Below are 23,449 nucleotides of genomic sequence, written 5' to 3' on the forward strand. Positions count from 1 at the left end.
ACTTGAGTCAGTGACTGTGTCTTTAGGTGCTCAATAACCCTTAGATCTGCAGAAGTACAGGTGGAAATCCAGCCTGTCTCTCTTTCCCACTCACAGAAGACAAAATCCAGTTCAGCTCTTGGTTTGAGGGATTACTAACAGCTTGGATAGCTCTGAAATGAAACCAGTCATGGCGAAGCAGCTCCCACCAGCCCTGGGCACAGCTGTCAGGAACCCGCCTGTCCCAGACACAGCATGATGGAGGTGCTGCAACCTTAACTGCAGGGCTTGGGTGGGTGTTTCAATTTTTCCTTTCCAAATTTAATCCCAGTAACTAAACCAAACCAGTGCTTACAATGAGCTCTCCCCAAAGCCTTCTCTTCTGTCACATTATTTGTGGTTATATTTATTGTTTTGCCTTTTTTTTCTTTAGGGTTGTGCATCCTCCCAGCTAGAGCTGCCTTATTCCAAAGTTCTCTACACACCATGGACTTCACACCCATGGGCTTTGGCTGCCATGTACCCTGGAACCACCACAGATCTCCCTCCTCCCTTTTTGCTTATCTCGTCCTCACAGCCTGGATTTTCCCTTCACAGGACCTGCTGCAAGGCTTTCCCCTTTTCCAACAGAGATTGGCAGGCGAGTGGTTGCAATTTACCTCTGGCTGTTTCATTTTCCCCAAGCACTGAAATTTAACCATGGTTTTAAACAACCTTGCTTAAATCTCCCCTGTACTGTGGGTGTGTCAGATAAAGATGCTCTGTTTTCCAGAGAAGCTGTAATATCCCTTTGGAATGTTATGTGTTTGGAAATGATGGTTTTGCAGGGGCTTTGGGTAGGGTTTGTATTTCTGGAGGTGGTTCGATAAAGGGATCGATGCTGCTTTGTGGCTGGTGTGGGGATTCATACTCTGGGCACTGATCAAGATTGGCTCATGTCACTTGATTCTTCCCAATGGGTTATTATTAACCAAATACAGGAGGAAATGGCTCAAGGTGCCCTTGTTTCCACACACACCAGAAGATGAGGACTCAGGAAAGCTGGGAGCTGCATGACACTTTCCTTGGACCCTGCTTCCCTTCGTGTTTGCACCAACGCAGGGAAAAACCATCTCCAATCACTATTTGTAACCACCTGCGGTTTGGCCTGAAAGTGGGGAGTTTGGGGTCAAGATGAGGCCCCTTCCCACAAAAAGCTTTGTGGCTGTTTTTGCACTACAGAAAACACAGCACAGTCCCAAAGCAGCATCCCCAGTTGATGCCAGCCCTGGGGCTGAGAGCGGTGCTTTGGCCCTCGGGCTTTTTTTCTGCCATCGGTGAGAAACTATTTATTGTAGCCTAAATATTTATTTTAGCTCCAGCAGTAACTGCAGGCCTGAAGCTGAGCTGGAGGGGCTTTCTCCGGGTGCCACATTTGGAGCCAGCTGCCTCCCAGCCTGCCGCGGCACAGGTGGGTGCTGCCGTCCCGTGGTGTGGAGGAGAGGAGGAAAGGGAAATAAAGAGGAAAAGCCGGAGCGGTCACGGTGTCGCTGTCACGGTGATGGTGACATTAACTGGTGGGTCATCAGTGGTGCTCGGTGCTGCCGAGAGCGGCTCTGCAAGGGATGGGGGAGCCCAGGTGCCACCAGGTCGGTGTTGGCTCAGCAGGGCAGGTGGCTCAGCCCTCAGCTCGCCCCAGGGTGCGGTACCTGCTGCCGTGCTGCGGGCAGAGGGCTCTCCCTGTGCTGGTGCTGCTTCGGTCCCTGCTGCCGTGCTGGGGGCAGACGAGTCTCCCTGTGCTGGCACTGCTTCCTCCTCCCCGGCTGCGGCTGCTTCAGCATCCTCCGCCGTGCCCACAGGCTCCTGGGCGCCAGGACCAGCCCTGGGGACACGCGCGGGGTCTCGCTGGTGCCCGGGCACGGGAGCAGCAGGGCAGAGGGATTTGGGCACTCACGTGCGGAAGAGCAGGTCGTGAAGCCCTGGGGAAACAGATGGGTGTGAGGTGTGGATGTCAGGGGACGAGCTGTGGCCCCCGATGAGCCCCCCCGGCCCCGGCACTCACGTGGGAGGGTTTCCCGGTGGCGGGCGATGCAGTGCACGGCCAGGAGTGATGCTGCGGTGGCCACCAGCATCCCTGCCACCGCCGCCCCCGTCACCGCCGGGTAGGCCTCGAAGGGAGGCTCGGCTGGAAGAGAGCAGAGGGAATATGGCAGGCAGCAGGGACGGGCAGAGCCCAGAAAGGCCAGGGAAGGTGCGAGCCTGTGCCTGAAACCTGCTGACGGCTGCTCACACTCGGGCTCCTCAGCTCCACCAGGACGGAAACGCTGCCCTTCTCCACTCAACCCTTGCTCTGCCCCCACGGAGCAGCAGCCCCTGCCCACTTCACCTGGCGTCTGCACCTCGGAGGGGTGCCCGGCCGTGCGGTGGTTGACGGCCAGGACGCGGAAAGCATAGAGCACCGCGGGGTCCAGCCCCCCCAGGCGCCGGTCGCGGGAGTGCGGCTCGATGTCGCCGGCGGCTGTTTCCCAGGGGTTCGCTGTCTCCCGGAGGGGCTTCTTGGTCTGGCGCCGCTGCACCACGAAGCCGGTGAGGTTGCCGGCGCCCTGCGTCCGCCACTCCAGCCGCACCTCGGTGCGCGCCCGCGTGTAGCGCAGCTTACTGATGGTGACGTTGGGAGGGGCCGGGTACCCTGCGGCGAGATGGCACCCGGCAGGAGGGGCTTGATGCCCCCAGCCCACCCTTGATGTTCCCAGCCCAGCCTTGCCCCTCCCAGGACTCACGGTCCACGCGGAGGCGGACGGGGAGGCTGGCAGTGCCCACGGCATTGGTGGCGGTGCAGCGGTAGATCCCACTGTCCCCCGGCCACTCAGCATCCCGGACGGTGAGGTTGAGCCACGCTTCTCCCTGCTCCAGCCGGTACTTGGCCAGCCCCGGTGTCACCTCCCGCTCCTTGGGGTCGTACCAAGCCACCGTGGCACCGAGATTGGCATTGCTGCCACGCTGCCGGCACGAGAGCTGTGCCTCGCCGCCCTCCAGCACCGCCACCTCGCTCTCCGCCTCCAGCTCGGGGACCTCTACTCGGCGACAAGGGGGGACAGTACCTGTAGGGACGTGCCACCCCACCGCGGCGGGGGCTCTGGGGACGGGTCCAGCTTACCCAGCCGCAGGCGGCACTCGGCGGCAGCGGCCCGCAGCGGGTGGGCGGCCACGCAGACGAACTCCCGGCCCCCCAGGCTGCCGTCGGTGCTCAGCACCAGCACGGCGGTGGAGGGTGCGGGGTCGCCCAAGGCCCGGCCCCCAGTGTCCCGCCAGCGCAGGGTGACGAGCGGCGTGCCCCCCTCCCAGCGGCACCGCAGCATCACGTACTCGTCACCCTTGGTGGCCGCTGCCGCGCAGGTGGGGCTGCCAGACGGGACCCCTGCGGGATGGAGCGGCGTCAGGGTGGGGGGCACTGCCACGCTGCGTCAAAGCACCCCCGGAAAGGAGACACCCCCCTCCCAGGGCGTGGAGGGTTTGGCAATCCTGGCTGTGCCACGGCGTCCCCCGTTTTAGAGCGAGCTGGAGATGCTGCAGGTCCCAGGAAAGGGAGCAGCCCATCCCGTGGTGTGGCCATGGCACCGGGTCATTGCAGCTCTGCTGTGGCACCAGGGGGTCAGAAAGGGGCTGGGGGACAGATGGGCCCATTGTCACTCACACAGGGTGGTCCCACACGCAGCCCCCTGTGGCAGTGCGGGGTGGGAGGCCAGGCAGGAGAAGGAGCTGCCGTTCCTGGTGGCTGCCCCTGACTGGATCCTGGTGGCCATGGAAAAACTGGTCCCCATCAACCCCTCTTCCTCCTCCTCTTCCTCCTGAGGGCCCACCCAGCGCAGCCGGGCCAGGGGGAAGCCCCCCAGCCAGCGGCACCGCAGGGCCACATCCTGCTGGTCACCGGAGGCCAGGGCAGAGCAGCTGGGGCTCCCAGCTGGTGGATCTGCAGGAGACCATCGGCACTGGGGGAGAGTGTGGGTTTCCTGCCAGCCCCACCTCAAACTGCCCCTCACACCCACATCCTCACCAGGGAGCTGCGCTGGTCCATCTCACCCCGTGGGGACCTACCGGCCCCGCCCGGGGGGTTACTTACAGTAGACAGTGAGGACGATGGTGGCCTGGGTGCGGGTCTGGAGGTGGCTGTTCTCGGCCAGGCAGGTGTACGTGCCCGCCTGGGCGCGGGCGATGGCAGTGATGACGTAGGTCTGGCCGATGTGCACCTGGGAACCGTTGTGCAGCCAGACGTAGCGGCTGGGGGGGTTGGAGGAGGCCAGGCAGCTCAGCACCACGTCCTCCCGCTCGCCCGCTGAGAAGCCCCCCTGTTCAGGGGAGAAGGGCTCCACACGGATGGCCGGCTCATCGGGGCCATCTGTGGGGACATGGGGCCCTTCAGACAGGGACATCCCCACAAAGGGGACACAGCCCTCCCTGGGGCTTCCTCCCACTGATGGGAAGCAGGGCAGCAAAGCCCCCTTAGAAAGGGTGCACCATGGGGGCTGCGAGCACACCATGCTGCGCAGTGGCCACAGATGCATCGTGGTGACAGCACACACAGTGGCCATGGTGGCCAGAGAGGCATTATGCTGGTGGGGTGTATGATGGCCATGAACACATCAAAGCAACAACAAGCCATACCATGGTGGCCATAGAGACATAGTGGTGGCCATGGAGGCATCACGGTGGCAGGATACATGATGTCCATGGATGTTCCATGATAGCTATGGACATACCATGGTGGCAGGGTGCTTAGTGGCCATGGACAAACCATGGAGACATTGTGGCGGCCACAGACATGCCATGGATATCACCAGCCCCGAAGATGCCCCGCTAGCTGGTGGCACCCTGGGCACTCACAGACGATGTCCAGGTAGACGGGGTCGCTGGTGTGGTTGTTGACCTCGTTGCTCACGGTGCAGACGTACCAGCCCGTGTGGCTGCGGTTGGCAGGTGTCAGCTGCAGTTCTGCCCTGGAGCCCCCCAGCCCCGCAGGGGTCACTGAGGGACCCCCCCGGGGCTCCTGGTGCTGCCAGGAGAAGCTCAGCGGCTCCGTCCCCTCCCGCACAGTGCACGTCAGGGCCACCGCTGCCCCCTCCGCTGCCGCCGCCGCCGTCGGCCGCACGAAGGGCTTGGAGACGGGCACTGGGGGCACCGAGTGTGAGCGGCCCCCACAGACATCAGAACGCCCCAGGGCCCGCCCATCTCCCACAGATGGATTGTTTGGCTAGTGAGGTGCTATAGCAGCCGGTAGAATGGTTAGTGAGGACACCTACAGGCTGTGGGCAGTACCCATGCTGGGGTAGCTACTGGGACCAGTTTGGCGTGGTGGGATGCTCGGGTGGCCAGGGCAAGGAAATGAGGGTGGCTGGTGGGTTGGTGGCTGGTGGGTTGCTATGTTGGCTAGTAAGGGGCTACACTAGTTGGAGGCAAGGGAGGTTTGCTGGCTAATGGCATGCTGTGCTGGCTAGTGGGGCTCTGGGTTGGCTGATGAGTGCTATGTTGGCTGGTGTTGAGCTGCCTTGTCTGGTAGGATGCCATATTGGCTAGCAGTGTGCTATGCTGGCTAGTAGGATGCTTTCCTGGCTAGTGGCAGACTACATTGGCAAGTAGGGTACTCTGCTAACTAGTGGGGTGCTCTGCTGGTGAATGGGGTGCTGCAGTTGCTAGTGAATCACCATGTTGGCTAGTGGGACTCTGCATTGGCTAGTGGGGCACTACGCTGGCTCGTGCTACGCTTTATTGACTTGTGGAGCCCTTTGTTGGCTAGGGGGGTGTTTTGTTGGCCAGTGGACGACTCTGCTGGCTCCTGGGCAAGGGGCTGGGCCTGACCGCGATCTAGGGCAGTGTGATGCTGGCTGCGGCTGGCCAGCAGGGCCCCCCCTCAGGTTGGCCACAGCCAGGGACTTACCCAGGACCCGCAGGAGGACGGCGGCATAGCCCACACGGAGCCGGCCCCGCTCCGGGAAGAGCCCCTGGCAGAGGAAGCGGCCCTGGGCGGCCACGCGCAGCTCCCGCAGCTCCAGCGTCCCGTTGCGCAGCGTCACCCGGCCCAGCATCCCCGTGCCGGGGGCCACGGCCACCTCCCTGCCCGAGCCCACGGCCACAGCCCGTGGGAGCCCCTCTCCCCGCGGCGTGAAGCTCCAGAAGACCACGGCCGGCGGGGCTGCGGCCACCGGCCCACAGCTCAGCTCCACCGCCCGGCCTCGCACGCCCGTCGCCCGCCACTCCTCGTAGGCCGCCTCGCCGGCCGCCAGCGGCTGCCCTGCCCCGGGCAGCGCGGGTCAGGCCTCGGCTCTCCCCCACCCGGGACACGCGGGGAAGGGTCGGTGCTCGCCTCCCACCCGGGACACGCGGGGAAGGGTCGGTGCTCACACCCCGCACCCGGGACACGCGGGGAAGGGTCGGTGCTCGCCCCGCACCCGGGACACGCGGGGAAGGGTCGGTGCTCACACCCCGCACCCGGGACACGCGGGGAAGGGTCGGTGCTCACCCCCCGCCAGCGCCGGCAGCAGGCACAGGATCCAGGGCCCCCTCCAAGGCGGCGGCGCTGCTCGGCCACGCTCCATGGCGCCATGGCCAGCGCCAGCACACTGAAGCAGGGCTGCGCTCTCTGGCACGACCTCCTCTCCGGTTACCCACAGGTAATTAAGCCTGGCCCTGATTAACTGTTAATTTTTTATCAACCTGACAGCACAGGGGGAACCCGATGCTGCTGCCACTGGGCCCCTGCAATCTCAGGGCTGAGGAGGGGTGCACTTGCTGTGGGAATGGCAGCATCCTCGCATTCCCCCCACGTGGGAATTTAATTCCTGAGTGTTCTCTCCTCCACGCACAATTATTTTGGCTAAAGGAGGGGAAAATAACACTGGCACTCCCCTGTGATCAAAGCTAGGGGGTTTGGAGCTGGGAAAGCCAGGCAAGGAGTGAGGTTTGATATTTCATCTCCCACTGTCTGCCACGCCCCAGACCATCAAACATTCATAGGGGCGGCTGTGCCGTAACGCAATGCCAGGGGGCTGGAGCGAGCCAGGGGGGATTTGGGGGTGCACGTGGTGAGGGGGATCAGAGAACACTCAGCAAAGGCTGGAAAACTACCTGCCATCTCCCATCTCCCTCACTGATCCTTTAATTAGAATTCATTGCTTGTTACCAAAATCACAGTGTTAATACCAAATGTGAGATCCCCACAAAGAGGTTTTGGGGCTTGAAATGCCCCAAAGGGTTAAAGCTGGCAGCAAGGAGCTGCAGAGCCAGGACCAGGCCCCCTCCTGCTACCACCAGGTCCTGCTCCCACTGCCACCTCTGGCTGTGCTCTCATCACGTTTTGGTCACTTTTTGTGCCTGTTCAGGTCAGGTTTGGGAAGAAATTTGGATGAGGAGAGCAGGGGGCAGTAGCCAAGCCGGCAAATGACACCACTGTCAACACTGACCTAATCAAAGCCCTCCTGCAATGTTGATACACTTCAGATGATTTCGTAAAGAAGGAGACACCCTTGTGATTACAAACAATTCCATTTATTAAAGATTAACAAAGGCACAAACACAGCCCTGTCCCTGGAGTCCAACTTCTGTCCTCACACTGCGGGACCCTGAACACTTGGATTTCAGGCCCCTGGGGTCCAACCTCTCTCCCCCACCGATGGGACCCCAAACACTTGGATTTCAGACCCCCGGGGGTCCAACCTCTCTCCTGGACTGCCGGGACTCTGAACACTTGGGTTTCGCCCTGGGATTTGGGATGGCAGCAGTGGATTCCTGCTGCCATCTAGCGAGACGAGGTTCGCTCCAGCCTCTCCTCAGGCAACACAACAAAACTCAACAGCTTCAGGAGGATACAAGAGAACCGGGAAGTCTTCCCCTGTAACTTTTCCTCCTGTTTAGAACTAGAACTTGGATTTGGAAGAACGAATCCCTGCTCCTCATGCAGCTGCAAGCTTCTCCAGCTCGTCCATGTCGTATGGATCCAGCTGCTTGATCGTGGTCTCTGTAGGAAGGAAAGAGCAGTTGTTGGCAGGTGAGCGCAGAGCTCATTCCCTGTGCCACCTGAGTGCCCCATGCCAGCTGGGAAGCTCCCGGAGTGCTCGCTGCAGCATTTCCCTCTGCAGGGAAATCAACTGGGAGGAAGTGCAGGGGGAACTGGATCAGTGGGGAAATCAGCTGGGAGAAAGCGGGAGGGGAACTGTATCAGGGCAGAGCCAAGGCACGGCAGCAAGCGCAAGCAGCAGCCCCACAGCAGCAGCGTGCAGAGCTCAGCCTCTGGATGTGCTCCCGCTCCCACCTCCAGAGCCATGCAGGACAGGGAAGGTTCGTATCCTCAAGTTCATCCTCACACTGGCTCCTTCTGGCCATGGCTGTGGTTGGACTCATCCACATGCCAGTTGTTCCAGGTGCTCATTTCTTCTACTGCAGGGCAACAATCTTTGCCGGACTTTGTGGCCTGTGTCTTCTCTGCCTGGTGTTTGCCTCAGGCTCACCCCACGTTCCAATGACAGGTGGACATTTAAAAGAACCAAGAGGGCTGAGTGGCTCTAAGACTGGAGCTGAGGAAGGGCTTCCTGCCCATCAGAAGGTTTCTATAACCTTCTTTCCTCTAAAAATCACAGGGAAAACAGGCACTGGGATTCAAAATGCCATTGGTGCAGCCACAGCAGCTGGCAAATCCCATGAAAATCCTCTTGATGTTGACAAGTGACAATCAATTTCCACTCAGGAAAGATTTCCACAGCTGCCATCTCCTCTCCGACAGCCAGGGCTCAGCTGAGCCGGGGCACCAGGTGCCCTGGGACAAGGGCTTGAAAGGAAAGGCAGAAAAAATGCCTGAAGGAGGGAAAAAAGAAGGTGCTGAGACATCCTGGGTACTGGTAATGTCCCTTGCAAGCTGCACACAACCTCTAGGGCTGTTTCTTGGGAAATTTGCCTGCTGGGGAGCAAAAATCACCCTAAAAGCTGCATCTGTCGTCTGTTCCCAGTGAGATGAGCCCTGGGGAGAGGAGCAGCCTGACGAGGTCCATTTGTGAATAGAAGAAGAGCTGGAGGGGGATCACAGTCCCAACCCTGCCTCCCAGAGCGGTGGGTCCATGTGGATACTCACGGAAATACTCCTCTATCTTGTGCACGAGCTCCACGGTCTCTCTCTCCACCACACTGAAGGCGATGCCGCGGTGCCCGAAGCGTCCGGCCCTCCCGATGCGGTGCAGGTAGGTCTCGAAATCCGGCTCGCCGTCCTGATCCACGGGGAGGCCGAAGTTCACCACGGTGGTGACCTGCTGTACATCAATCCCTGGAAGGGAGGGAAGGATCCTCTTGGGACACCTTGTCCCACAGGATCCGCTGCTCAAGCCCACAGGGAAGAGCAGCAGGCCTGGCGCATTTTGGGCCATCGGAGGGGTGCTGGGTTTCCCGGGATACCTCTGGCACAGACGTTGGTGGCAATGAGGACCTTCTCCTTGCCCTCACGGAAGCGCTGGATGACGCTGGCCCGCTGGACCACTGTCAGCTCGGCCGTCAGGATGGCCACTTGGTGCCCATCCCGGCTCATCTTCCCCGACAGCCAGTCTGCAAGCCTCCGGGTCTGGACACATGGGGAGAGGCTGAGGCCAACAGTTCCCCCTCCAGAGTCCCCTGCCCCTTTGGAGGGAGCTCATGGCAGTTTTCAACACTCCTCTGGGGTCTGCTCCTTTGTTTTGGGGGTCTTGGGAGGAGCCCACTGTGCCCACACTGTAAAATGACCCATTCCTGCAATTCCCAACAGGAGAGGGGCAGTGCAGGGCTCTCCCAGACAGGGGCCTTACCTGGCAGAAGATCATGACCTGACCAATGGTGAAGCTGCCGTAGAGGTTGCAGAGGGCCCTGTACTGCTCATCTGAGCTCTGGCACACCATGAAGTACTGCCTGATGTTGCTCAGGGTGAGCTCCTCCTCACGGAGCTTGATCACGATGGGGTCGGGGATGATCCGCTCCGCAAAGGCCCGCACAGGTTCCTTGTAAGTGGCTGAGAACAGCAGCACTTGGCAGCTCTTGGGAAGAGCCCTGGGGCAGGGAAAAAGCTCTGTCAGCCCCAGAGAGCAGCTGCTGCCCATTAACCCTAATTTAAGCTGATTTTGTGTTGCCTTCAATGGAAAGGGAAGCCAAGACCACTGACAAGAAAGATGGAGAGGGACTTTTTACAAGACTCTGGAGTGACAGGAAAAGGGCGGAATGGCTTCACACTGAAAGAAAACAGGTTTAGATTATTAGGAAGAAGAGAGGAGAAAGCAGGGAAGCAGGACACCAGCCCTCAGGATTCCTCACCTGTGGATGCGGATGCTCTGACAGGAGAGGCCCTGCGTGTCGATCATGATGTCAGCCTCATCAAGCACGAACAAGGAGATCTTGGTCAGGTCCAGGATGCGTTGTTTGAAGCACCAGTCCAGTGTGGTGCCCGGCGTTCCGATGATGATCTGCTCTTCCAGCACTGTGCCCTTCAGAACTGCAAGGGGGGAAAAGGCATTTGGCTGCCCCCAGGCATGGAGCTCTCTGGTGCTCTGAGTTTTCCCTTGGCTTGCTCAGACTCTGGCTGCTCAGTGATGCCTTCGAGGGCTCATCATGACACTTCCCTACAGCCTTGGGGTGTGGGAACCAGTCCCACATGGGAAAAGGGAGTCTGCAAGCAGCCAGTGATGGTGGAAAAGCCTCCTCAGCAGGAGAGGGGGACAGACATTACTTTATTGCCCTTCATGGAGGTCTGGGTGGTCGCTGGTAGCTCCAGGCTCTAAGAGGGGATCCCTGCGCTCCCTCCCCGTTTCTGGAGCTGTGCTGGGCTGGACTCACCTCGGTTTCCCCGGACAGCGTAGTTCACCTTGATGTCTGTGCAGAATTTCCCAATGGTCCGGACCACCTGCCCGATCTGCAGAGCCAGCTCATAGGTGGGAGCCAGGCAGAGGCACTGGCAGGAGAGCAGAAAGGAGCTGTCAGGTCAGGGATGGGGCACGCTGGGCAGGGACAGCAAGAGCAGCACAACAGCATCCCACAGCACTGAGGCGCAGGGGACAGGGCAGCTGGAGGTTCAAGAGCTGGGCTGTGTTCCCAGCTCCAGCCAAAGCGGCAGAAAGAAGCTGCTGCCTCTATTTTTGAGGAGGAAATTCCTCTCTCAGAAGCGTGGTGCAGCTCGTTCCCATGCCCTAGTTCAGTCACACCACTCATACACAGAAGAGGAGATCTTACATGGCTGGAAACAGCCAACAAACTGGTTCTGCACCCAGAGAGGGGACTGGGAGTACCTGACCACCAGAAACCAGCAGTGTCTGCAGCTGCTCCTCAAAACTTCAATTCCAGGATAGCCTGGATTGATCCACTCTAGCAAGTCAAAGCACCTCCCTGAGGTGGGCACCGTGCTTTTGGTCATACCTGCCACTGTCATGGGCCCTGGTGGTTTATCATCCCACTCCAGCAGGTAAAGTCACACAGGAATGGAGACAAAGCCCAAAGCTCTGCCCCTAGAAGTGTCCTGGGTGCTTGGGTCAACCCCTCCTGCAGCAGCTCTCCCTGTCCTGTGTTACCTGCGGGTATTTCTCGTTGGCACTGGCTCTGCTCAACATGGCCAAGACAAAAGCTGCTGTTTTCCCTGTCCCTGACTGGCTCTGGGCAATCAGATTTTGAGGCCTGCAAGGTAAAAGCAGCTTAATGGAGTGCAGGGGTCGGGGCATTCCTGCTTGGCACCACAGTGCCGAGATGCTGGGGATCTCTGCCTACTCACGGGTATGCCAGCATGAGTGGCAGAGCCTGCTCCTGGATTTTGGATGGTCTGTTGAAGCCCATCATATAAACCCCCTGCAAGAGCTCCTTCTTCCTGTGGAAACAAAGCATCCCAAGTGCCCATGTGAAGGGGGCTGGCGGCACTGGAGCCTGGTGGGGCTGGAGGCTGTGGCAACTCACAGGGGCAGCTCCTCGAAGGTCTTGATGGAAAAGAGTGGGGAGCTGGGGTCCCGCTGCAGGATCTCCACGTGCTGCTGGGACTCCACCAGGGATGTGTGGATCAACTTGTTCATCAGTGAGAGCTCCGCCAGCGGCACTGGGAAAGGCAGCAACTCCGTAAATAAAACAAATGGAATCACAGAATCATTAGGGTTGGAAGGGATCTCTGGAAATGATCCAGTCCAAACCCCCTGCTAAGGCAGGATCAACTGGAGCAGGGACACAGGAACGTGTTCCTGTAGGTCTGGAAGGTCTCTAAAGAGGGAGAATCCAGGACCTCCCTGGGCAGCCTGTCCCAGCGCTCTGCCGCTCTCCATGTCAAGAAGTTCTTCCTCACGCTGAGGTGGAACTTCTTGTGTTTTAGTTTACACCAAAAGCCTTGTAATGAGAACCACCTTCTCTCTCCACCCCCTCCACCGCACGCCGGGGGGCAGCGGCCGCCCCTCCCTCGGGACCCCTCGGGGGTCGCTCCGTGCTCGGCGGGGCTCCGAGCGCGGGCTGACACCGACATCCCCGGCGGCCTCCGGGACCCACCTCTCTCCTCGTCCTCCGCCTCGGCCGGCGGCGCGGGCGGTGCGGGGGGCGCGGGGAGCAGGCCGAGCCCGCGGGCCGTGCCCCGGCCGGGCCGCTCGGGGCAGCGCAGCCCGGGCCAGCGGGCGGCCGAGCGGCGCAGCGCGGCCCCGTGCCAGAGACAGCCCGGGCCGGGGCCGCTGTCGGTGCCCGCCGCGCCGAGCCCGCCGAGCCCGCGCTCCGCCCCCGCCATGGAGCCGTCCCACAGTGCCGGGAGCGCCGGATGGGGCGGGAACATCCGGCACGGGCAGCGGCGGGAGCGGGGACGGCCCGGGGAGCCGGGGGAGCCGAGAGCCTCGCGGTAGGGTGGGCGTTCTTGGGGTGCTGGGCACAGGCACCTCATAAGGGCGGGGAGGGTCCCCTGCTGCACACAGGGACTCCATAGGGTGCCAACACTCGTCCCCATGAGGTTTTGGGAGGTTCCTGGGAGACACAGCCTGCCGCATAGGGCGTTGGGAAGCCCTGGGGAGCTGGGGACAGGACCATGGAGGAGGGAGAGGCCCCTGCTGCAGACAGGGACCCCGCGGGGTTTGAGAGGGGAGGGAAGGGGCCTTGGGTGTTGAAGGAGCAGGGAAACTGTAGGGTTGGGGTGCTGTACCCCATAGGGTTTGGAGAGGGTTTCAAGGGTTCTGGGGGCAAAGACCCCTTCACAGATGGATGGGGATCCACAGGGTGCTGGAGAGCCTGGAAGGTCCCTGGGATGCCAGAACCCCTGCAATGTGGGGTGACAGCCGGGTCCTCAAGCTTGTGTGTCCCCCATCTGGGATCACATTCAGGGAAAGCTGGACACAGGACTCCAGGCTGCAGCTGTCACATGCTTCCCATCATCTCACCCCCTTTTCCAGCCACCCCACTGAGCTTTTGGGGACCCTTTCCTGCACCAGAACTGCAGCCTTTTCAGTCCACTCCCATATCTGGGAAAAAATTAACGCTAATAATAGTAATAACAGTACTTCTAGTGCTAATAATACCTTGCTTCCATCCTAAAGCTCCTCTATTTTAAAGATGAAGTAAAATAAGGCAAAGGGAGCAGAGCTAGGTGATGCAGAGTTAAGTCTGGAATAATGGATGTTGCCTGCAGTGTTTCTAATGAACCCACAGAACAATAAGAAACTTTTACAGATGCTTTATTAAGAAAAAAAGATATTGCCGAGACGTTGTAAAGAAAACCTCCTCCACAGCAAAACTTAACCTGCCTGAAGCGCACTGGGGGATTTTCCAGACTATGGAGGATGTTGAGGAGGAGAAAGCAGCAGGGCTGGGGCTCTAGGAGGAGGTGTACCGGCGGGGGATGAGGCAGCGGGCCAGGTCCCGGCGCACGTTGAAGCGCAGGGACTCGCGCTTCTTCAGCGTGGGCACCACGTACTTGTTGGGGACCATGCGCCTCTGCGGCCGGGGCGGCGGCCCTGGCTGGAGCATCCGCCTCCGCACGGCCCAGCGCAGCTCCTGATGGGAATCCTCCCCGGGAAAGCTGAATCTCTCCCAATCTTTTTTATATTGTCTAAGTTTGGCCGCTGGGTCAGTTCTCTTCATTTTATCAACCTGTGCAACAATGTAGGATGTGGGTGATCCCCCTGGAATGGGGTGCTCGGATATAGTGTCGCTTCCAAAATCCCTGAGGAGAGAGCAGGGTCTGTCCTCAAGGAGCCAGCAATCATCATCATAGTGCAGGTACTCCTCCAAGCAGCCACTGCTGGTCTCTAGCTCCCCTTCGGAGATGGTGTCATCGAAAAAAGTCCTGGAATGCAGCGGGCTTGATGACTCAGCATCGTTATCTGGCTCGATGTTCATCGTCGGTGACTCATCGGAGACCTCCACTCTTCCATCGGGTCTGTGTCTCAGCACCTTCCTCTTCATCACCAGCCTCCTGGTTTCCCTCTCATCCACGGGAAGGGCGTGAAAAACGATGGATGCCTGGGCATAGGGATCATCATGGGAACGTGAGGGCCCCTCGCTGCCTCCCTGCCAGGTGCTCAGCTGGCTCAGATCATTTGCCAGCTGCTCCTCACCCTCTGCTCCTAGCACATTCTCCATGATTCCCACCAAACTGGATGGATTCTGCAGAAAAAGAAACCAGGGTTAATTTATTGCAGCACATTCAGGCTGGCTAAAGATATCAAAAGGGCTCTGAGACTCAAGTTTTTGGTTTCAGGGTGTCGATTTAGGTTGGGGGTGTCCTCAGTGCACTGCTAAACCTCCTGCTGCCAGCAGAAGGCTCTTCCCTACAGTGACACAAACACAACCCCTAAATTCCTGCCAGAAAGGTACACTAGAATTAATTATATGGTAAATTAAGTCCTGATGGAAAAAACACAGGGCAGGTTCCACACACTGGGCAAGAGATTTAATGGTTTTTCCTTGTACCTCTGCTTCTAAACCCACAATATCTAGTCATAATTTAATCAAGAGACATCCAAGAGGGTGTTTTACTTCCAGAGGAGGGAAGGGCTCAGTGCAGTGTGTTTAGATGCTCATTTATGAGTCTGGTGATAGTAAACCTCCAGGCCTGTGACAAAAAGGGATCTAGACACGGATTCCACTCTCAGCACAGGTTTAGGATCTCTTTAGGGGGATTTGAAAAGCCACAAGTGTTGCCGGTGCCGCTGGGAACAGTGGGAGCAGATGGTAGGGTGGGATGAGTGGCAGCCATCAGCACGCTGTCTGCAGCGGGGATGCAGGTGTGAAAGTGAGAAGGGCTCCGTGATGGCTCGCCGGGAACGTGCTGCTGCTGACGGAGCAGATCCCATCAGCTGGGGGAAGAGGAGTGATTGAAGAGTCCAAAAAAGATCTGAGTGAGATGAAGCTGCCCGAGCTAAGCCCCAGTGGCCCTGTCTGTGCTCCCCTGGGAACACTAAGGGGCTCAAACAATATATATACTGTCTCTGTTGGTAACAGTTATTTTGCAGAACAAGCCTAGAGATCTAATAAAAACCACATAAAAATGCAAATGCATAATTTTTTCTTTCCCTGCAGACCCTAAGGATCCACCAGCAACAAACTGACACTCCAAGGTGGCAGCTATGGCTGAGGAGAGCTCAGCTACTGACCATGAGCAGCTCCTGAGGAGGGTGCAGGAGCTGGAAGTGGAGGTGAAGCGGCTGCAGGAGAAGCTCCGGGAGGACAAGGAGGGTGCTGGGAGGAGAGAGGCTCCTCCAGCCCCTGGGAAAGCCAGGAAACGCCAACAACGGCCCTTTGATTTCGGTGCCCACAGCCGCAGACACGTGGCACTGCGCATCGCCTACCTGGGCTGGGGCTACCAGGGCTTTGCCAGCCAGGAGAACACCCCCAACACCATCGAGGAGAAGCTCTTTGAAGCCCTGAAGAAGACGCGGCTGGTGGACGACAGACAGACATCCAACTACCACCGCTGCGGGCGCACGGACAAGGGTGTCAGTGCCTTCGGGCAGGTCAGCATCTCCATGGGAGTTCCTGTGGGTTTTCCTGGGTGGGATGGAGATCTGATGGGATCACAGCTTGAATTTGCTCTTTAAAAGCCATCAGCTCCTAACCCTGGAACTGAACCTGGCAATGGCTTCCTGCATGTGGAATGGTGGTTTCAGACATTTGAAGCCTTTTTAGTGCCATTTTCCCCCCATATCAGTTGAAGTTGTTTTCCAGGACCCTGTTTTGGAAGGATAAAATGTGTTTTAGGCTGCAGATTCTCCAATAGCTTGGTGATGCCCTGCCCTTTGCAGGGCCCTCTCAGCTGATTTAACTTGCCAGCCCTACAAACCCAAAATCCCCAGGAACTGGCTCACTTTCTGCAGCATCAGGCAGCTGAATTCCTGCACAGAAGGGTCTGAGGGGAGCTGCAGCGAGCGGAAGGGAGTGTGGGAGTGGGAGCTGGAGGGAGGGAAGCCGGCTGGCCTGCTCAGTGGGCATGGAGCCATCCGGCTGCCTGAGACATTGGGGAGAGCGCAACCCTGGCGGCTTCACCATAGGGCTGGGTCTCCTTCCTCCCATCCCAGCATAGAAAGCAAAGCTGGCAAAGGTTTAGCTTCAAATGGCTGCTCTGCTCTCCTTCATAGGATGAGCTACACGGAATCAGGGCATTTGGTGCCTTCTCTTGCGCCACTTCAGCACACAGCACCCACGGTGGGAATGAACTTGTTCCCACACCAGGCTTCCCAGTCAGCCAGGCTGTTACTGCCTTCAAGTCATCACCTCCAGCTTGGAAAAAAAAAAAAAGCACATTATAACCCAGTGACTAAAGCTGAAGCCATTCTGAGACCGTGCTACGTAGGCAGCCTGCAACTTTCCCTGTTTTATTAATGGAATCCATGGCATCTGCTCGGGTCCTTAGAGGCACTCGCAGCTCTGCCATGGCAGGATTGCCTGACTGAAGCCACCTTCATCTGTAGGAGATCCTGGATTTATTTCCCAGAGGTGTAGGAAGACTTGGCTCAGCATGCTGCTGCACCCATCCATCCATGCTCTAATCCTGGCTTTCCTCATTTCTGCAGGTGATCTCCCTGGATCTCCGCTCCAGCCTGCCGGAGGGGCAGCAGCTCAACGGCCACATGGGTGAGGGGCAGCAGGAGGAGCTCCGCTACACCCACATCCTGAACAGGGTGCTGCCACCTGACATCCGGGTGCTGGCCTGGGCCCCCGTGGAGCCAGAGTTCAGCGCCCGCTTCAGCTGCCTGAGCCGGACCTACCGGTACTTCTTCCCCTGCGCCCAGCTGGACGTGGCCCTCATGGACACCGCGGCCCAGCGCTACGTGGGCACCCACGACTTCCGCAACCTCTGCAAGATGGACGTGGCCAACGGGGTGCTCAACTTCCAGAGGACGATCCTCAGCGCCAGAGTGACATGGGTGGACAGGGGAGGAGAAGCCGGGCCATGGGATCCCTTCCGGCTGTGCCAGTTCGAGGTGACGGGACAGGCATTCCTGTACCACCAAGTCCGCTGCATGATGGCCGTGCTCTTCCTCATTGGCCAGGGCATGGAGAGCCCGGACATCATTGACGAGCTGCTGAACGTGGAGAAGAACCCCCGGAAACCACAGTACAGGTAGGGACTGGTCTGGAAAACCCAATGGGCTGCTCTTCAGTGCAACAGCTGTGCCTGGAGTGCCGCTGGCAGGCTGTGTCCCTGCCAGCACGTGAAGCAGTCTCACGCGTGGGAAAAGGCTGCCAGTGGCCTCACCGGAATGTATCCACAAGGATCTCTGTTTTCTTGCTCTTGAGCAAAGTTTTGATAGCTGTAGTCCTTGGTATCTGGTGAAAATTAAGTCACTTTTTATTCAGAAAGTAAATTCTGTGAAGGTCAGGGCTCGTTTTGGCAGATCCATTGTTCTTGAGCCTTTTTGAGGTTCTACCTCCTGTCCTTGTCCCCAGCATGGCGGTTGAGTTCCCCCTGGTCCTGTACGACTGCGAGTTCCCAGACCTGCAGTGGCTCTACGACCCAGAGGTGCAGGGCTTCAACGTGACACACTTGCAGCAGCTCTGGGCCAGCCACGCCGTCAAAACCCACGTGCTCCGGGACATGTTGGCAGGGCTGGATGCTGCTCCCATGGCCACCAGAAAAGGTAGAGGGAGTCTGCGGGGAATACCTTGGAATGCACACTGACCGGGCAGGGTTAGTTGGGATATTGGGAATAATTCTTCCCTGTGAGGGTGGGGAGGCCCTGGCACAGGGTGCCCAGAGCAGCTGTGGCAGCCCTGTTTTATTAATGGAATCCATGGCATCTGCTCGGGTCCTCAGAGGCACTCGCAGCTCTGCCATGGCAGGATTGTCTGACTGAAGCCACCTTCATCTGTAGGAGATGCTGGATTTATTTCCCAGAGGTGTAGGAAGACTTGGCTCCCCACATGCTGCTGCGCCCATCCCTGAAGTGTTGAAAGCCAGGCTGGACAGGGCTTGGAGCCACCTGGGATAGTGGAAGGTGTCCCTGCCCATGGCAGGGGGTGGAACGAGATAAGCTTTAAGGCCCGTTCCAACACAACCATTATGGGACTCTGTGAATTACAGGGGATTAACTGATTTAAAAAAAAACAAACGGAAAGAAGGAAGGGGTAATTAAATTGTTTTTTTCCATGATGTCACAGGTCCAGGGAGCCGCCTGGTACCCTGGGGAGAGCTGCAGCCCCCACTCCACAGCCACATCAGCGGCTTCGTGGAAGGGGTCCAAGCCCGCACCTATAAGCCCCTGCTGGCCCGGCCCAGATGCGAGGGGCTGGAGGCCCGGATCGAGCACTTCGTGCGGAGGGGCCGCATCGAGCCGCCCCAAGGGCCGGGGGATTGGGCCGGGGAGCCCCCCGAGGGCAAGCGGGGCAGCAGCGGAGCCCCCGAGCAGCTGCCCAAGAGGATCTGTATGGACACCGAGTGACGGGGCACCTCGGCATGGGAGCAGCTGACGCTTCACCCCTTTTTTTGTATTACTGTTACTGAAAAAAAAAAAAAAGCTTTTTTTTCAGTGCTATTTTTTATAAATCTCAAGAAATCCGGTATAACGGTGTTGTGTTCTGGGGGGAATGGGAGGGGGCTCAGCGCCCTCAGCGCGCAGTGAGGCAGCACTGGGGGGGGGTGGCTGAGGCTATACTGGGCTGGGACCCCCCTTCCCCCGCTCCCCGGTACCTCAGGCCAGGCCCGGCCGCGCCGCTCCCGCTGCTGCGTTGTGCCCCCCAACCGCCGCCGCCGTTTAAACACCCCCGCACGCCACTATTGGCCAGCGCTGCTGTCGCTCAGCTGGCGGCGCCTTTCCATTGGACAGGCGCTCCGTGGTGCCGCACCCGCGGCGCCGCCATTGGCCGGCAGAGGGACGCGGAGAAGGAGGCAGAAGATGGCGGCGGCCGGTGGCGCGGCGAGGCGGTGTTGGCGGAGCGGCGCGGGGCTGGCCCGGGCGGTGCGTGGTGTCTGCGGGAGCGGGCCGGTGACGGCGGCTCTGCGGGCGGAGGAGCTGGCGGAGCGGCTGCGGAGGAGCGAGGAGCAACAGCGAGAGGTGAGCGGAGGTCGGGCTGCTGGGCCCAGGGTCCTCGGACTACAACTCCCGGCGTGCACAGCGCGGGCGGCCATGGGGAGCGGGATTCGCGGGTGAGCGGGATCGGGTGGGATGGGACGAGAAAAAACATCCAGTGCTACCCGCTACCATGGCCAGGGACACCTTCCCCCAGACCAGGTTGCTCCAAGCCCCGTCCAGCCTGGTCTTGGGCACTGCCAGGGATGGGGCAGCCACAGCTTCTCTGGGCACTCTGTGCCAGGGCCTCACCACCCTCACAGGGAAGAATTTATTCCAAATATCCCATCTAACTCTGTCTTTTGTCGGTGTGAGGCCATTCCCCCTTATCCTGTCCCTCCAGCCCTTGTCCCCAGTCCCTCTCCAGCTCTCCTGGAGCCCCTTTAGGCCCTGCAAGGGGCTCTGAGCTCTCCCTGGAGCCTTCTCCTCTCCAGGTGAACACCCCCAGCTCTCCCAGCCTGGCTCCAGAGCACAGGGGCTCCATTCCTCTGATCATCCTGGTGCCTCCTCTGGCCTGGCTCCAGCAGCTCCAGGTCCTTCCTGTGCTGGGACCCTCGAGCTGGAGGCAGCTCTGCAGGTGGGGTCTCAGCTGAGCGGGGCAGAGGGGCAGAATCCCCCCCTCCCTGCTGCCCACGCTGGGGGCTCAGCCCAGCACAGGGGCGGTTCTGGGCCAGGGCCTGTCCAGCTCTCACCCACCAGCACCCCAAGTGCTTCTGCCAGAGCTGCTCCCCATCCCTCCATCCCCAGCCTGGATTGATCCTGGGGGTTACCCCGACCCGGGTGCAGCACCTGCCCTTGGCCTTGTTACGCCTCGTGAGGTTCCCCAAGGCCACTGACTGAGCTTGTCCCAATCCCTCTGGATTCCACGCCGTCCCTCAGTCACGGAGCAGGAGCACATGGGAGGCGAGCAGGCTGCTGCAGGTCACAGTGCAGTTTGTGTGGAAGCCAGGAGCTGTTTGTCCACCACCACTGGTGTCCTGTTGTCTCCTCAGATCCCCAAGGACCCAACACAGCGATGGCTCCGGGAGCTCGCTGCACTGAGCCAGCAGCTGCAGCAGGTTCACCCCAATGTCCTGGCCAAGATCCTTAAGCAGAGAACTCTCTACCAGAATGAGGAGATTGTGGTGATAGACAAACCCTACGGGCTGCCTGTGCATGGTGAGGGGGAGTGGGGAATGGAAACGGTTCCCTGGTGCTGACAGGGATCCTCTGTCTCTGTCCTTCCTGTGCTGGGGTTTCCCTTCCCAGGGAGGGTTCCAGGGGCTTGGTCACTGTCAGATCTCAGCCTTCCCCTCACATTTTGGGGTGATTTAGGGTGCATGGGGAGTACGAGAGTTGAGACTCCTTGCTGCCCTGGGTCACACAGGCGGCCCCGGCATCAAGAACTGCATCGCTGATGTGCTGCCCATTTTGGCCAAGATGCTGGAGAACATGAAAGCTGACCCCCTCCACCTCTGCCACCGCTTGGACAAGGAGACCACGGGTGTGATGGTGCTGGCACGGAGCAAGGAGGCAGCGGAGAAGATCCGTCTGCTCTTCAAAACCCGTCAGGTGGAGAAGATCTACTGGTAGGAAAGGTTTGAGTGAAGAAGGGGCTGTGAAGGTGGTTTAAAAAAGGAGGGGACAATCCCTGGGGTGTGGGGGCTTTGTGGAAGTAGGGGGTGTTGCTTATCTACCTCCTTCAGCACCATTTTATGAGACTGGGTCATGAGAGTGGAGCTGGGGGTGGGGGGGGTTCCCATCCTGTGAGTGACACCCCACAGACCTCTGCTTTCCCTTTCCAGGGCAGTTGTCCTGGGGGACCCGGACCCTGTTGAGGGCATTGTGGAGATCCCCATTGTGGAAAAGGAGGTGCAGAGCCACCAGTCCCACTACAAGGTGAGTCCCGTGTTCCCTCAGCTGCCATTCTGGCCAGGCAACCCCAGCATCCCTCCTGCCTCCCCCAACTCCCCCTCTCTCCACCCTTCAGATGACGCTGGCTCCCAACTACCGCCTGCGTCTGGAGGATGGGAAGGTGATGAAAATCCGCAAGAACCGGAATGCCGAGAGCGCGGTGACTCGGTACTGCCGGCTGGCCAGCGCCTCCGCCTGCTCGCTGCTGGAGCTCCAGCCCATCACCGGTGAGTGAGGCCTGCCGGGGTGTCCCGGGGCTGGATCCACTCTCTGTGCAGTCAGCAGCAGCTCTGGAAGGGGGAACTTACCACTAGACAAGACTGGAATCCTTTTTGGAACAAAGCTCTGGGAATAAGCCGCGCTGGGGCGATGCTTTACTGCCAAGCTGTTTGCTGGCTGCCAGTGATTTTGGCATGGCATTGTCCAGCACTGAGGGTGGTGGGTGCTGAGGCCTGGCACAGCTGGATGTCACCTTTCTCTTCTTCCCCTTTTCTCCTCAGGGGTGAAGCACCAGATCCGGGTTCACCTGGCCTATGGCTTGGGATGTCCCATCCTGGGGGATCACAAATACTCACACTGGAGCAAACTGGCACCCCAGGTAAGGCAGGTCTTGCACTGGGGAGCAGCTGGAGCTGGATACAGCCCCTTGTGTCCCCCAGCTCCTCATGGGCTGGGGATTTCAAGTCTCAGCTGAAAAGCTGCAGTTTTGAAGGGAACATTTTCCATCCTTGCTGCAGAAGCTTCCTGAGCTCACCCTGAGGAGGCTGAAGCTGGAGCAGAGCAAGGCTCGGCACCTGCCCCTGCACCTGCATGCCCACCAGCTCCGCCTGCCCCTGGGCCAGCCCTTAGACTTTGTCTGCAAGCCGCCCCTCTTCTTCCAAAAAACCCTGAGGAAACTAGAGCTGGACATCCCTAAGGACTGACGAGGCAGGACTGGAACGGTGCCGTGTATCTCCGCATCTCCAGCACGTGGCAGCAGCTGTGCCCACCTTGGAGCCGGTGGTGGGGTGAAGCCTGCAGTCTCTGTGCTGGTGCTGATTCAGGGTGGGGGCCTATGTGTGCTTCTGGCCCAGGAAAGCAGCTGGACACACTGAAGAGCCTCTAGACAAACAAGGATGAGTGGAAGTTGGGCTTTGCCTGATCTGTGTTTTGAACTTGTCTCCGGGCAATAAAAGCTCCAGTTTCCTCGAGGGAAGGTGTTGTGTGTCTCTGTGCTCTGGCCATGTGGGACTCAGTCCCTGTGTAGGTTTGACCAGACCTGGGTGCAGCCCCTCCCTGATTTTGGAGCTGTCACTTGTCTCTCCAGAGTTGTTTAGCTCAGATTTGGAGAGTCCTTTCATTGGAAAATCCATCGAAAGTGTAATTTGGCAGTGGCTCTGGGTGTTTTTTGCTCTGCTGAGAGACTGCATGGGGAGTTCCTTGGCTTGGCTGGGCTGAGCAGCTCTGAGACTGCCCCTGCTCCGTGCTGCCAGCAGCGTTGGTGTGGGTTTCTCAGCACTGTGCTGCAGGGGGAAACTGTTCTGTCCCACTGCCCCTTCAATTACCCCATCCCTTATTTCTATTTATTTGGATCTCTTGCTCTTGGGAGCTTTCTTTGGAGTCAGATTCTTCCCCCTGTGCCCTGAGAGGGAGGCAAGAGGAGGGATTGATGATCTGGGGAATTGCAGCTGATGTTCTGCCTCAAAGTTGCCTCATTTGGCGTCTCCTGACCTGTCCCAGGAGCTTGGGGCTCGGCAGCAGGATGTCCTCTGGCCCCTCTGGCTGGTTTGGGTGCTGGAAAGGATTTTCTGTACCCTGTGGGCCCACTGTGTATCTGGCTGGGGCTTCTTGTTGGGGGAGGGCCCAGTACCCTGGCTCCCTGCTGAAAATAGCTGGGACCCCCATGCCCTCGGGCCGCAGCGCCAGGAATCTGTTGGCTGATGAGAGAGGGATGTAAAACCACGGGGAGCCAGGAGTGGCTGTGGCCAGGCAGGAACGCTGCCCTGTAGGAATGTTGTCAGGGAGGAAAGCTGCCTTCCCAGCTCACTGCTGCGGCTGTTAGGGTGGGTTTTTCTGTTTCTATTTGTGAAAAGGCTTCCCCTGTAATTAGGAGG

The 23,449-nt window shown here is 59.1% G+C and overlaps 5 protein-coding genes across 8 annotated transcripts; 2 read left to right on the forward strand and 3 right to left on the reverse strand.

The window, feature by feature from the left end:
- Positions 1–1,497: 1,497 nt before the first annotated feature.
- On the reverse strand, positions 1,498–6,548 carry VSIG10L2 (V-set and immunoglobulin domain containing 10 like 2; the record flags this gene model as incomplete). The annotated part of the gene is given in 12 exon segments (XM_082296997.1): positions 1,498–1,574; positions 1,668–1,840; positions 1,913–1,937; positions 2,021–2,143; positions 2,345–2,647; positions 2,739–3,108; positions 3,111–3,376; positions 3,653–3,928; positions 4,079–4,354; positions 4,840–5,124; positions 5,891–6,244; positions 6,473–6,548. Coding segments are annotated over 12 exon segments (2,604 nt in total).
- Positions 6,549–7,475: 927 nt separating this feature from the next.
- DDX25 (DEAD-box helicase 25) lies at positions 7,476–12,558 on the reverse strand. 2 transcript variants are annotated; one of them, XM_082296950.1, is made up of 11 exons: positions 12,469–12,558; positions 11,896–12,031; positions 11,717–11,809; positions 11,520–11,622; positions 10,792–10,906; positions 10,273–10,450; positions 9,774–10,011; positions 9,391–9,553; positions 9,074–9,262; positions 8,313–8,799; positions 7,476–7,966 (listed from the first exon to the last, which is right to left on the reverse strand). In XM_082296950.1, the coding sequence occupies exons 2-10, from the start codon at positions 12,006–12,008 to the stop codon at positions 8,678–8,680; spliced, it is 1,314 nt and encodes a 437-aa protein (XP_082153076.1). In that variant the 5' UTR covers positions 12,009–12,031; positions 12,469–12,558; the 3' UTR covers positions 7,476–7,966; positions 8,313–8,677. The 2 variants fall into 2 exon arrangements, with proteins under 2 accessions (XP_082153076.1, XP_082153075.1); XM_082296949.1 differs by having other exon boundaries at positions 8,261–8,799.
- Positions 12,559–12,748: 190 nt separating this feature from the next.
- PUS3 (pseudouridine synthase 3) lies at positions 12,749–18,836 on the forward strand (the record flags this gene model as incomplete). Of its 2 annotated transcripts, none has more annotated exons than XM_082296923.1 (5): positions 12,749–12,805; positions 15,478–15,911; positions 16,968–17,518; positions 17,845–18,035; positions 18,556–18,836. In XM_082296923.1, exons 2-5 carry the CDS (start codon positions 15,525–15,527, stop codon positions 18,834–18,836), a joined length of 1,410 nt encoding a protein of 469 aa, XP_082153049.1. In that variant the 5' UTR covers positions 12,749–12,805; positions 15,478–15,524. The 2 variants fall into 2 exon arrangements, with proteins under 2 accessions (XP_082153049.1, XP_082153050.1); XM_082296924.1 differs by lacking the exon at positions 12,749–12,805 and adding an exon at positions 14,224–14,333.
- On the reverse strand, positions 13,530–19,125 carry HYLS1 (HYLS1 centriolar and ciliogenesis associated). 2 transcript variants are annotated; one of them, XM_082296925.1, is made up of 2 exons: positions 19,085–19,125; positions 13,530–14,562 (listed from the first exon to the last, which is right to left on the reverse strand). In XM_082296925.1, exon 2 carries the CDS (start codon positions 14,536–14,538, stop codon positions 13,771–13,773), a length of 768 nt encoding a protein of 255 aa, XP_082153051.1. In that variant the 5' UTR covers positions 14,539–14,562; positions 19,085–19,125; the 3' UTR covers positions 13,530–13,770. The 2 variants fall into 2 exon arrangements, with proteins under 2 accessions (XP_082153051.1, XP_082153052.1); XM_082296926.1 differs by lacking the exon at positions 19,085–19,125 and adding an exon at positions 15,747–15,826.
- A 152-nt stretch (positions 19,126–19,277) lies between these two features.
- Positions 19,278–22,516, forward strand: RPUSD4 (RNA pseudouridine synthase D4). The gene is made up of 7 exons (XM_082296981.1): positions 19,278–19,448; positions 20,456–20,621; positions 20,830–21,031; positions 21,248–21,341; positions 21,433–21,583; positions 21,857–21,954; positions 22,094–22,516. The coding sequence occupies exons 1-7, from the start codon at positions 19,290–19,292 to the stop codon at positions 22,277–22,279; spliced, it is 1,056 nt and encodes a 351-aa protein (XP_082153107.1). The 5' UTR covers positions 19,278–19,289; the 3' UTR covers positions 22,280–22,516.
- The last annotated feature ends 933 nt before the right edge of the window (positions 22,517–23,449 follow it).

The sequence above is a fragment of the Coloeus monedula genome, assembly GCF_965178545.1.
Source record: "Coloeus monedula genome assembly, chromosome: 25".
NCBI lineage: Eukaryota > Metazoa > Chordata > Aves > Passeriformes > Corvidae > Coloeus > Coloeus monedula.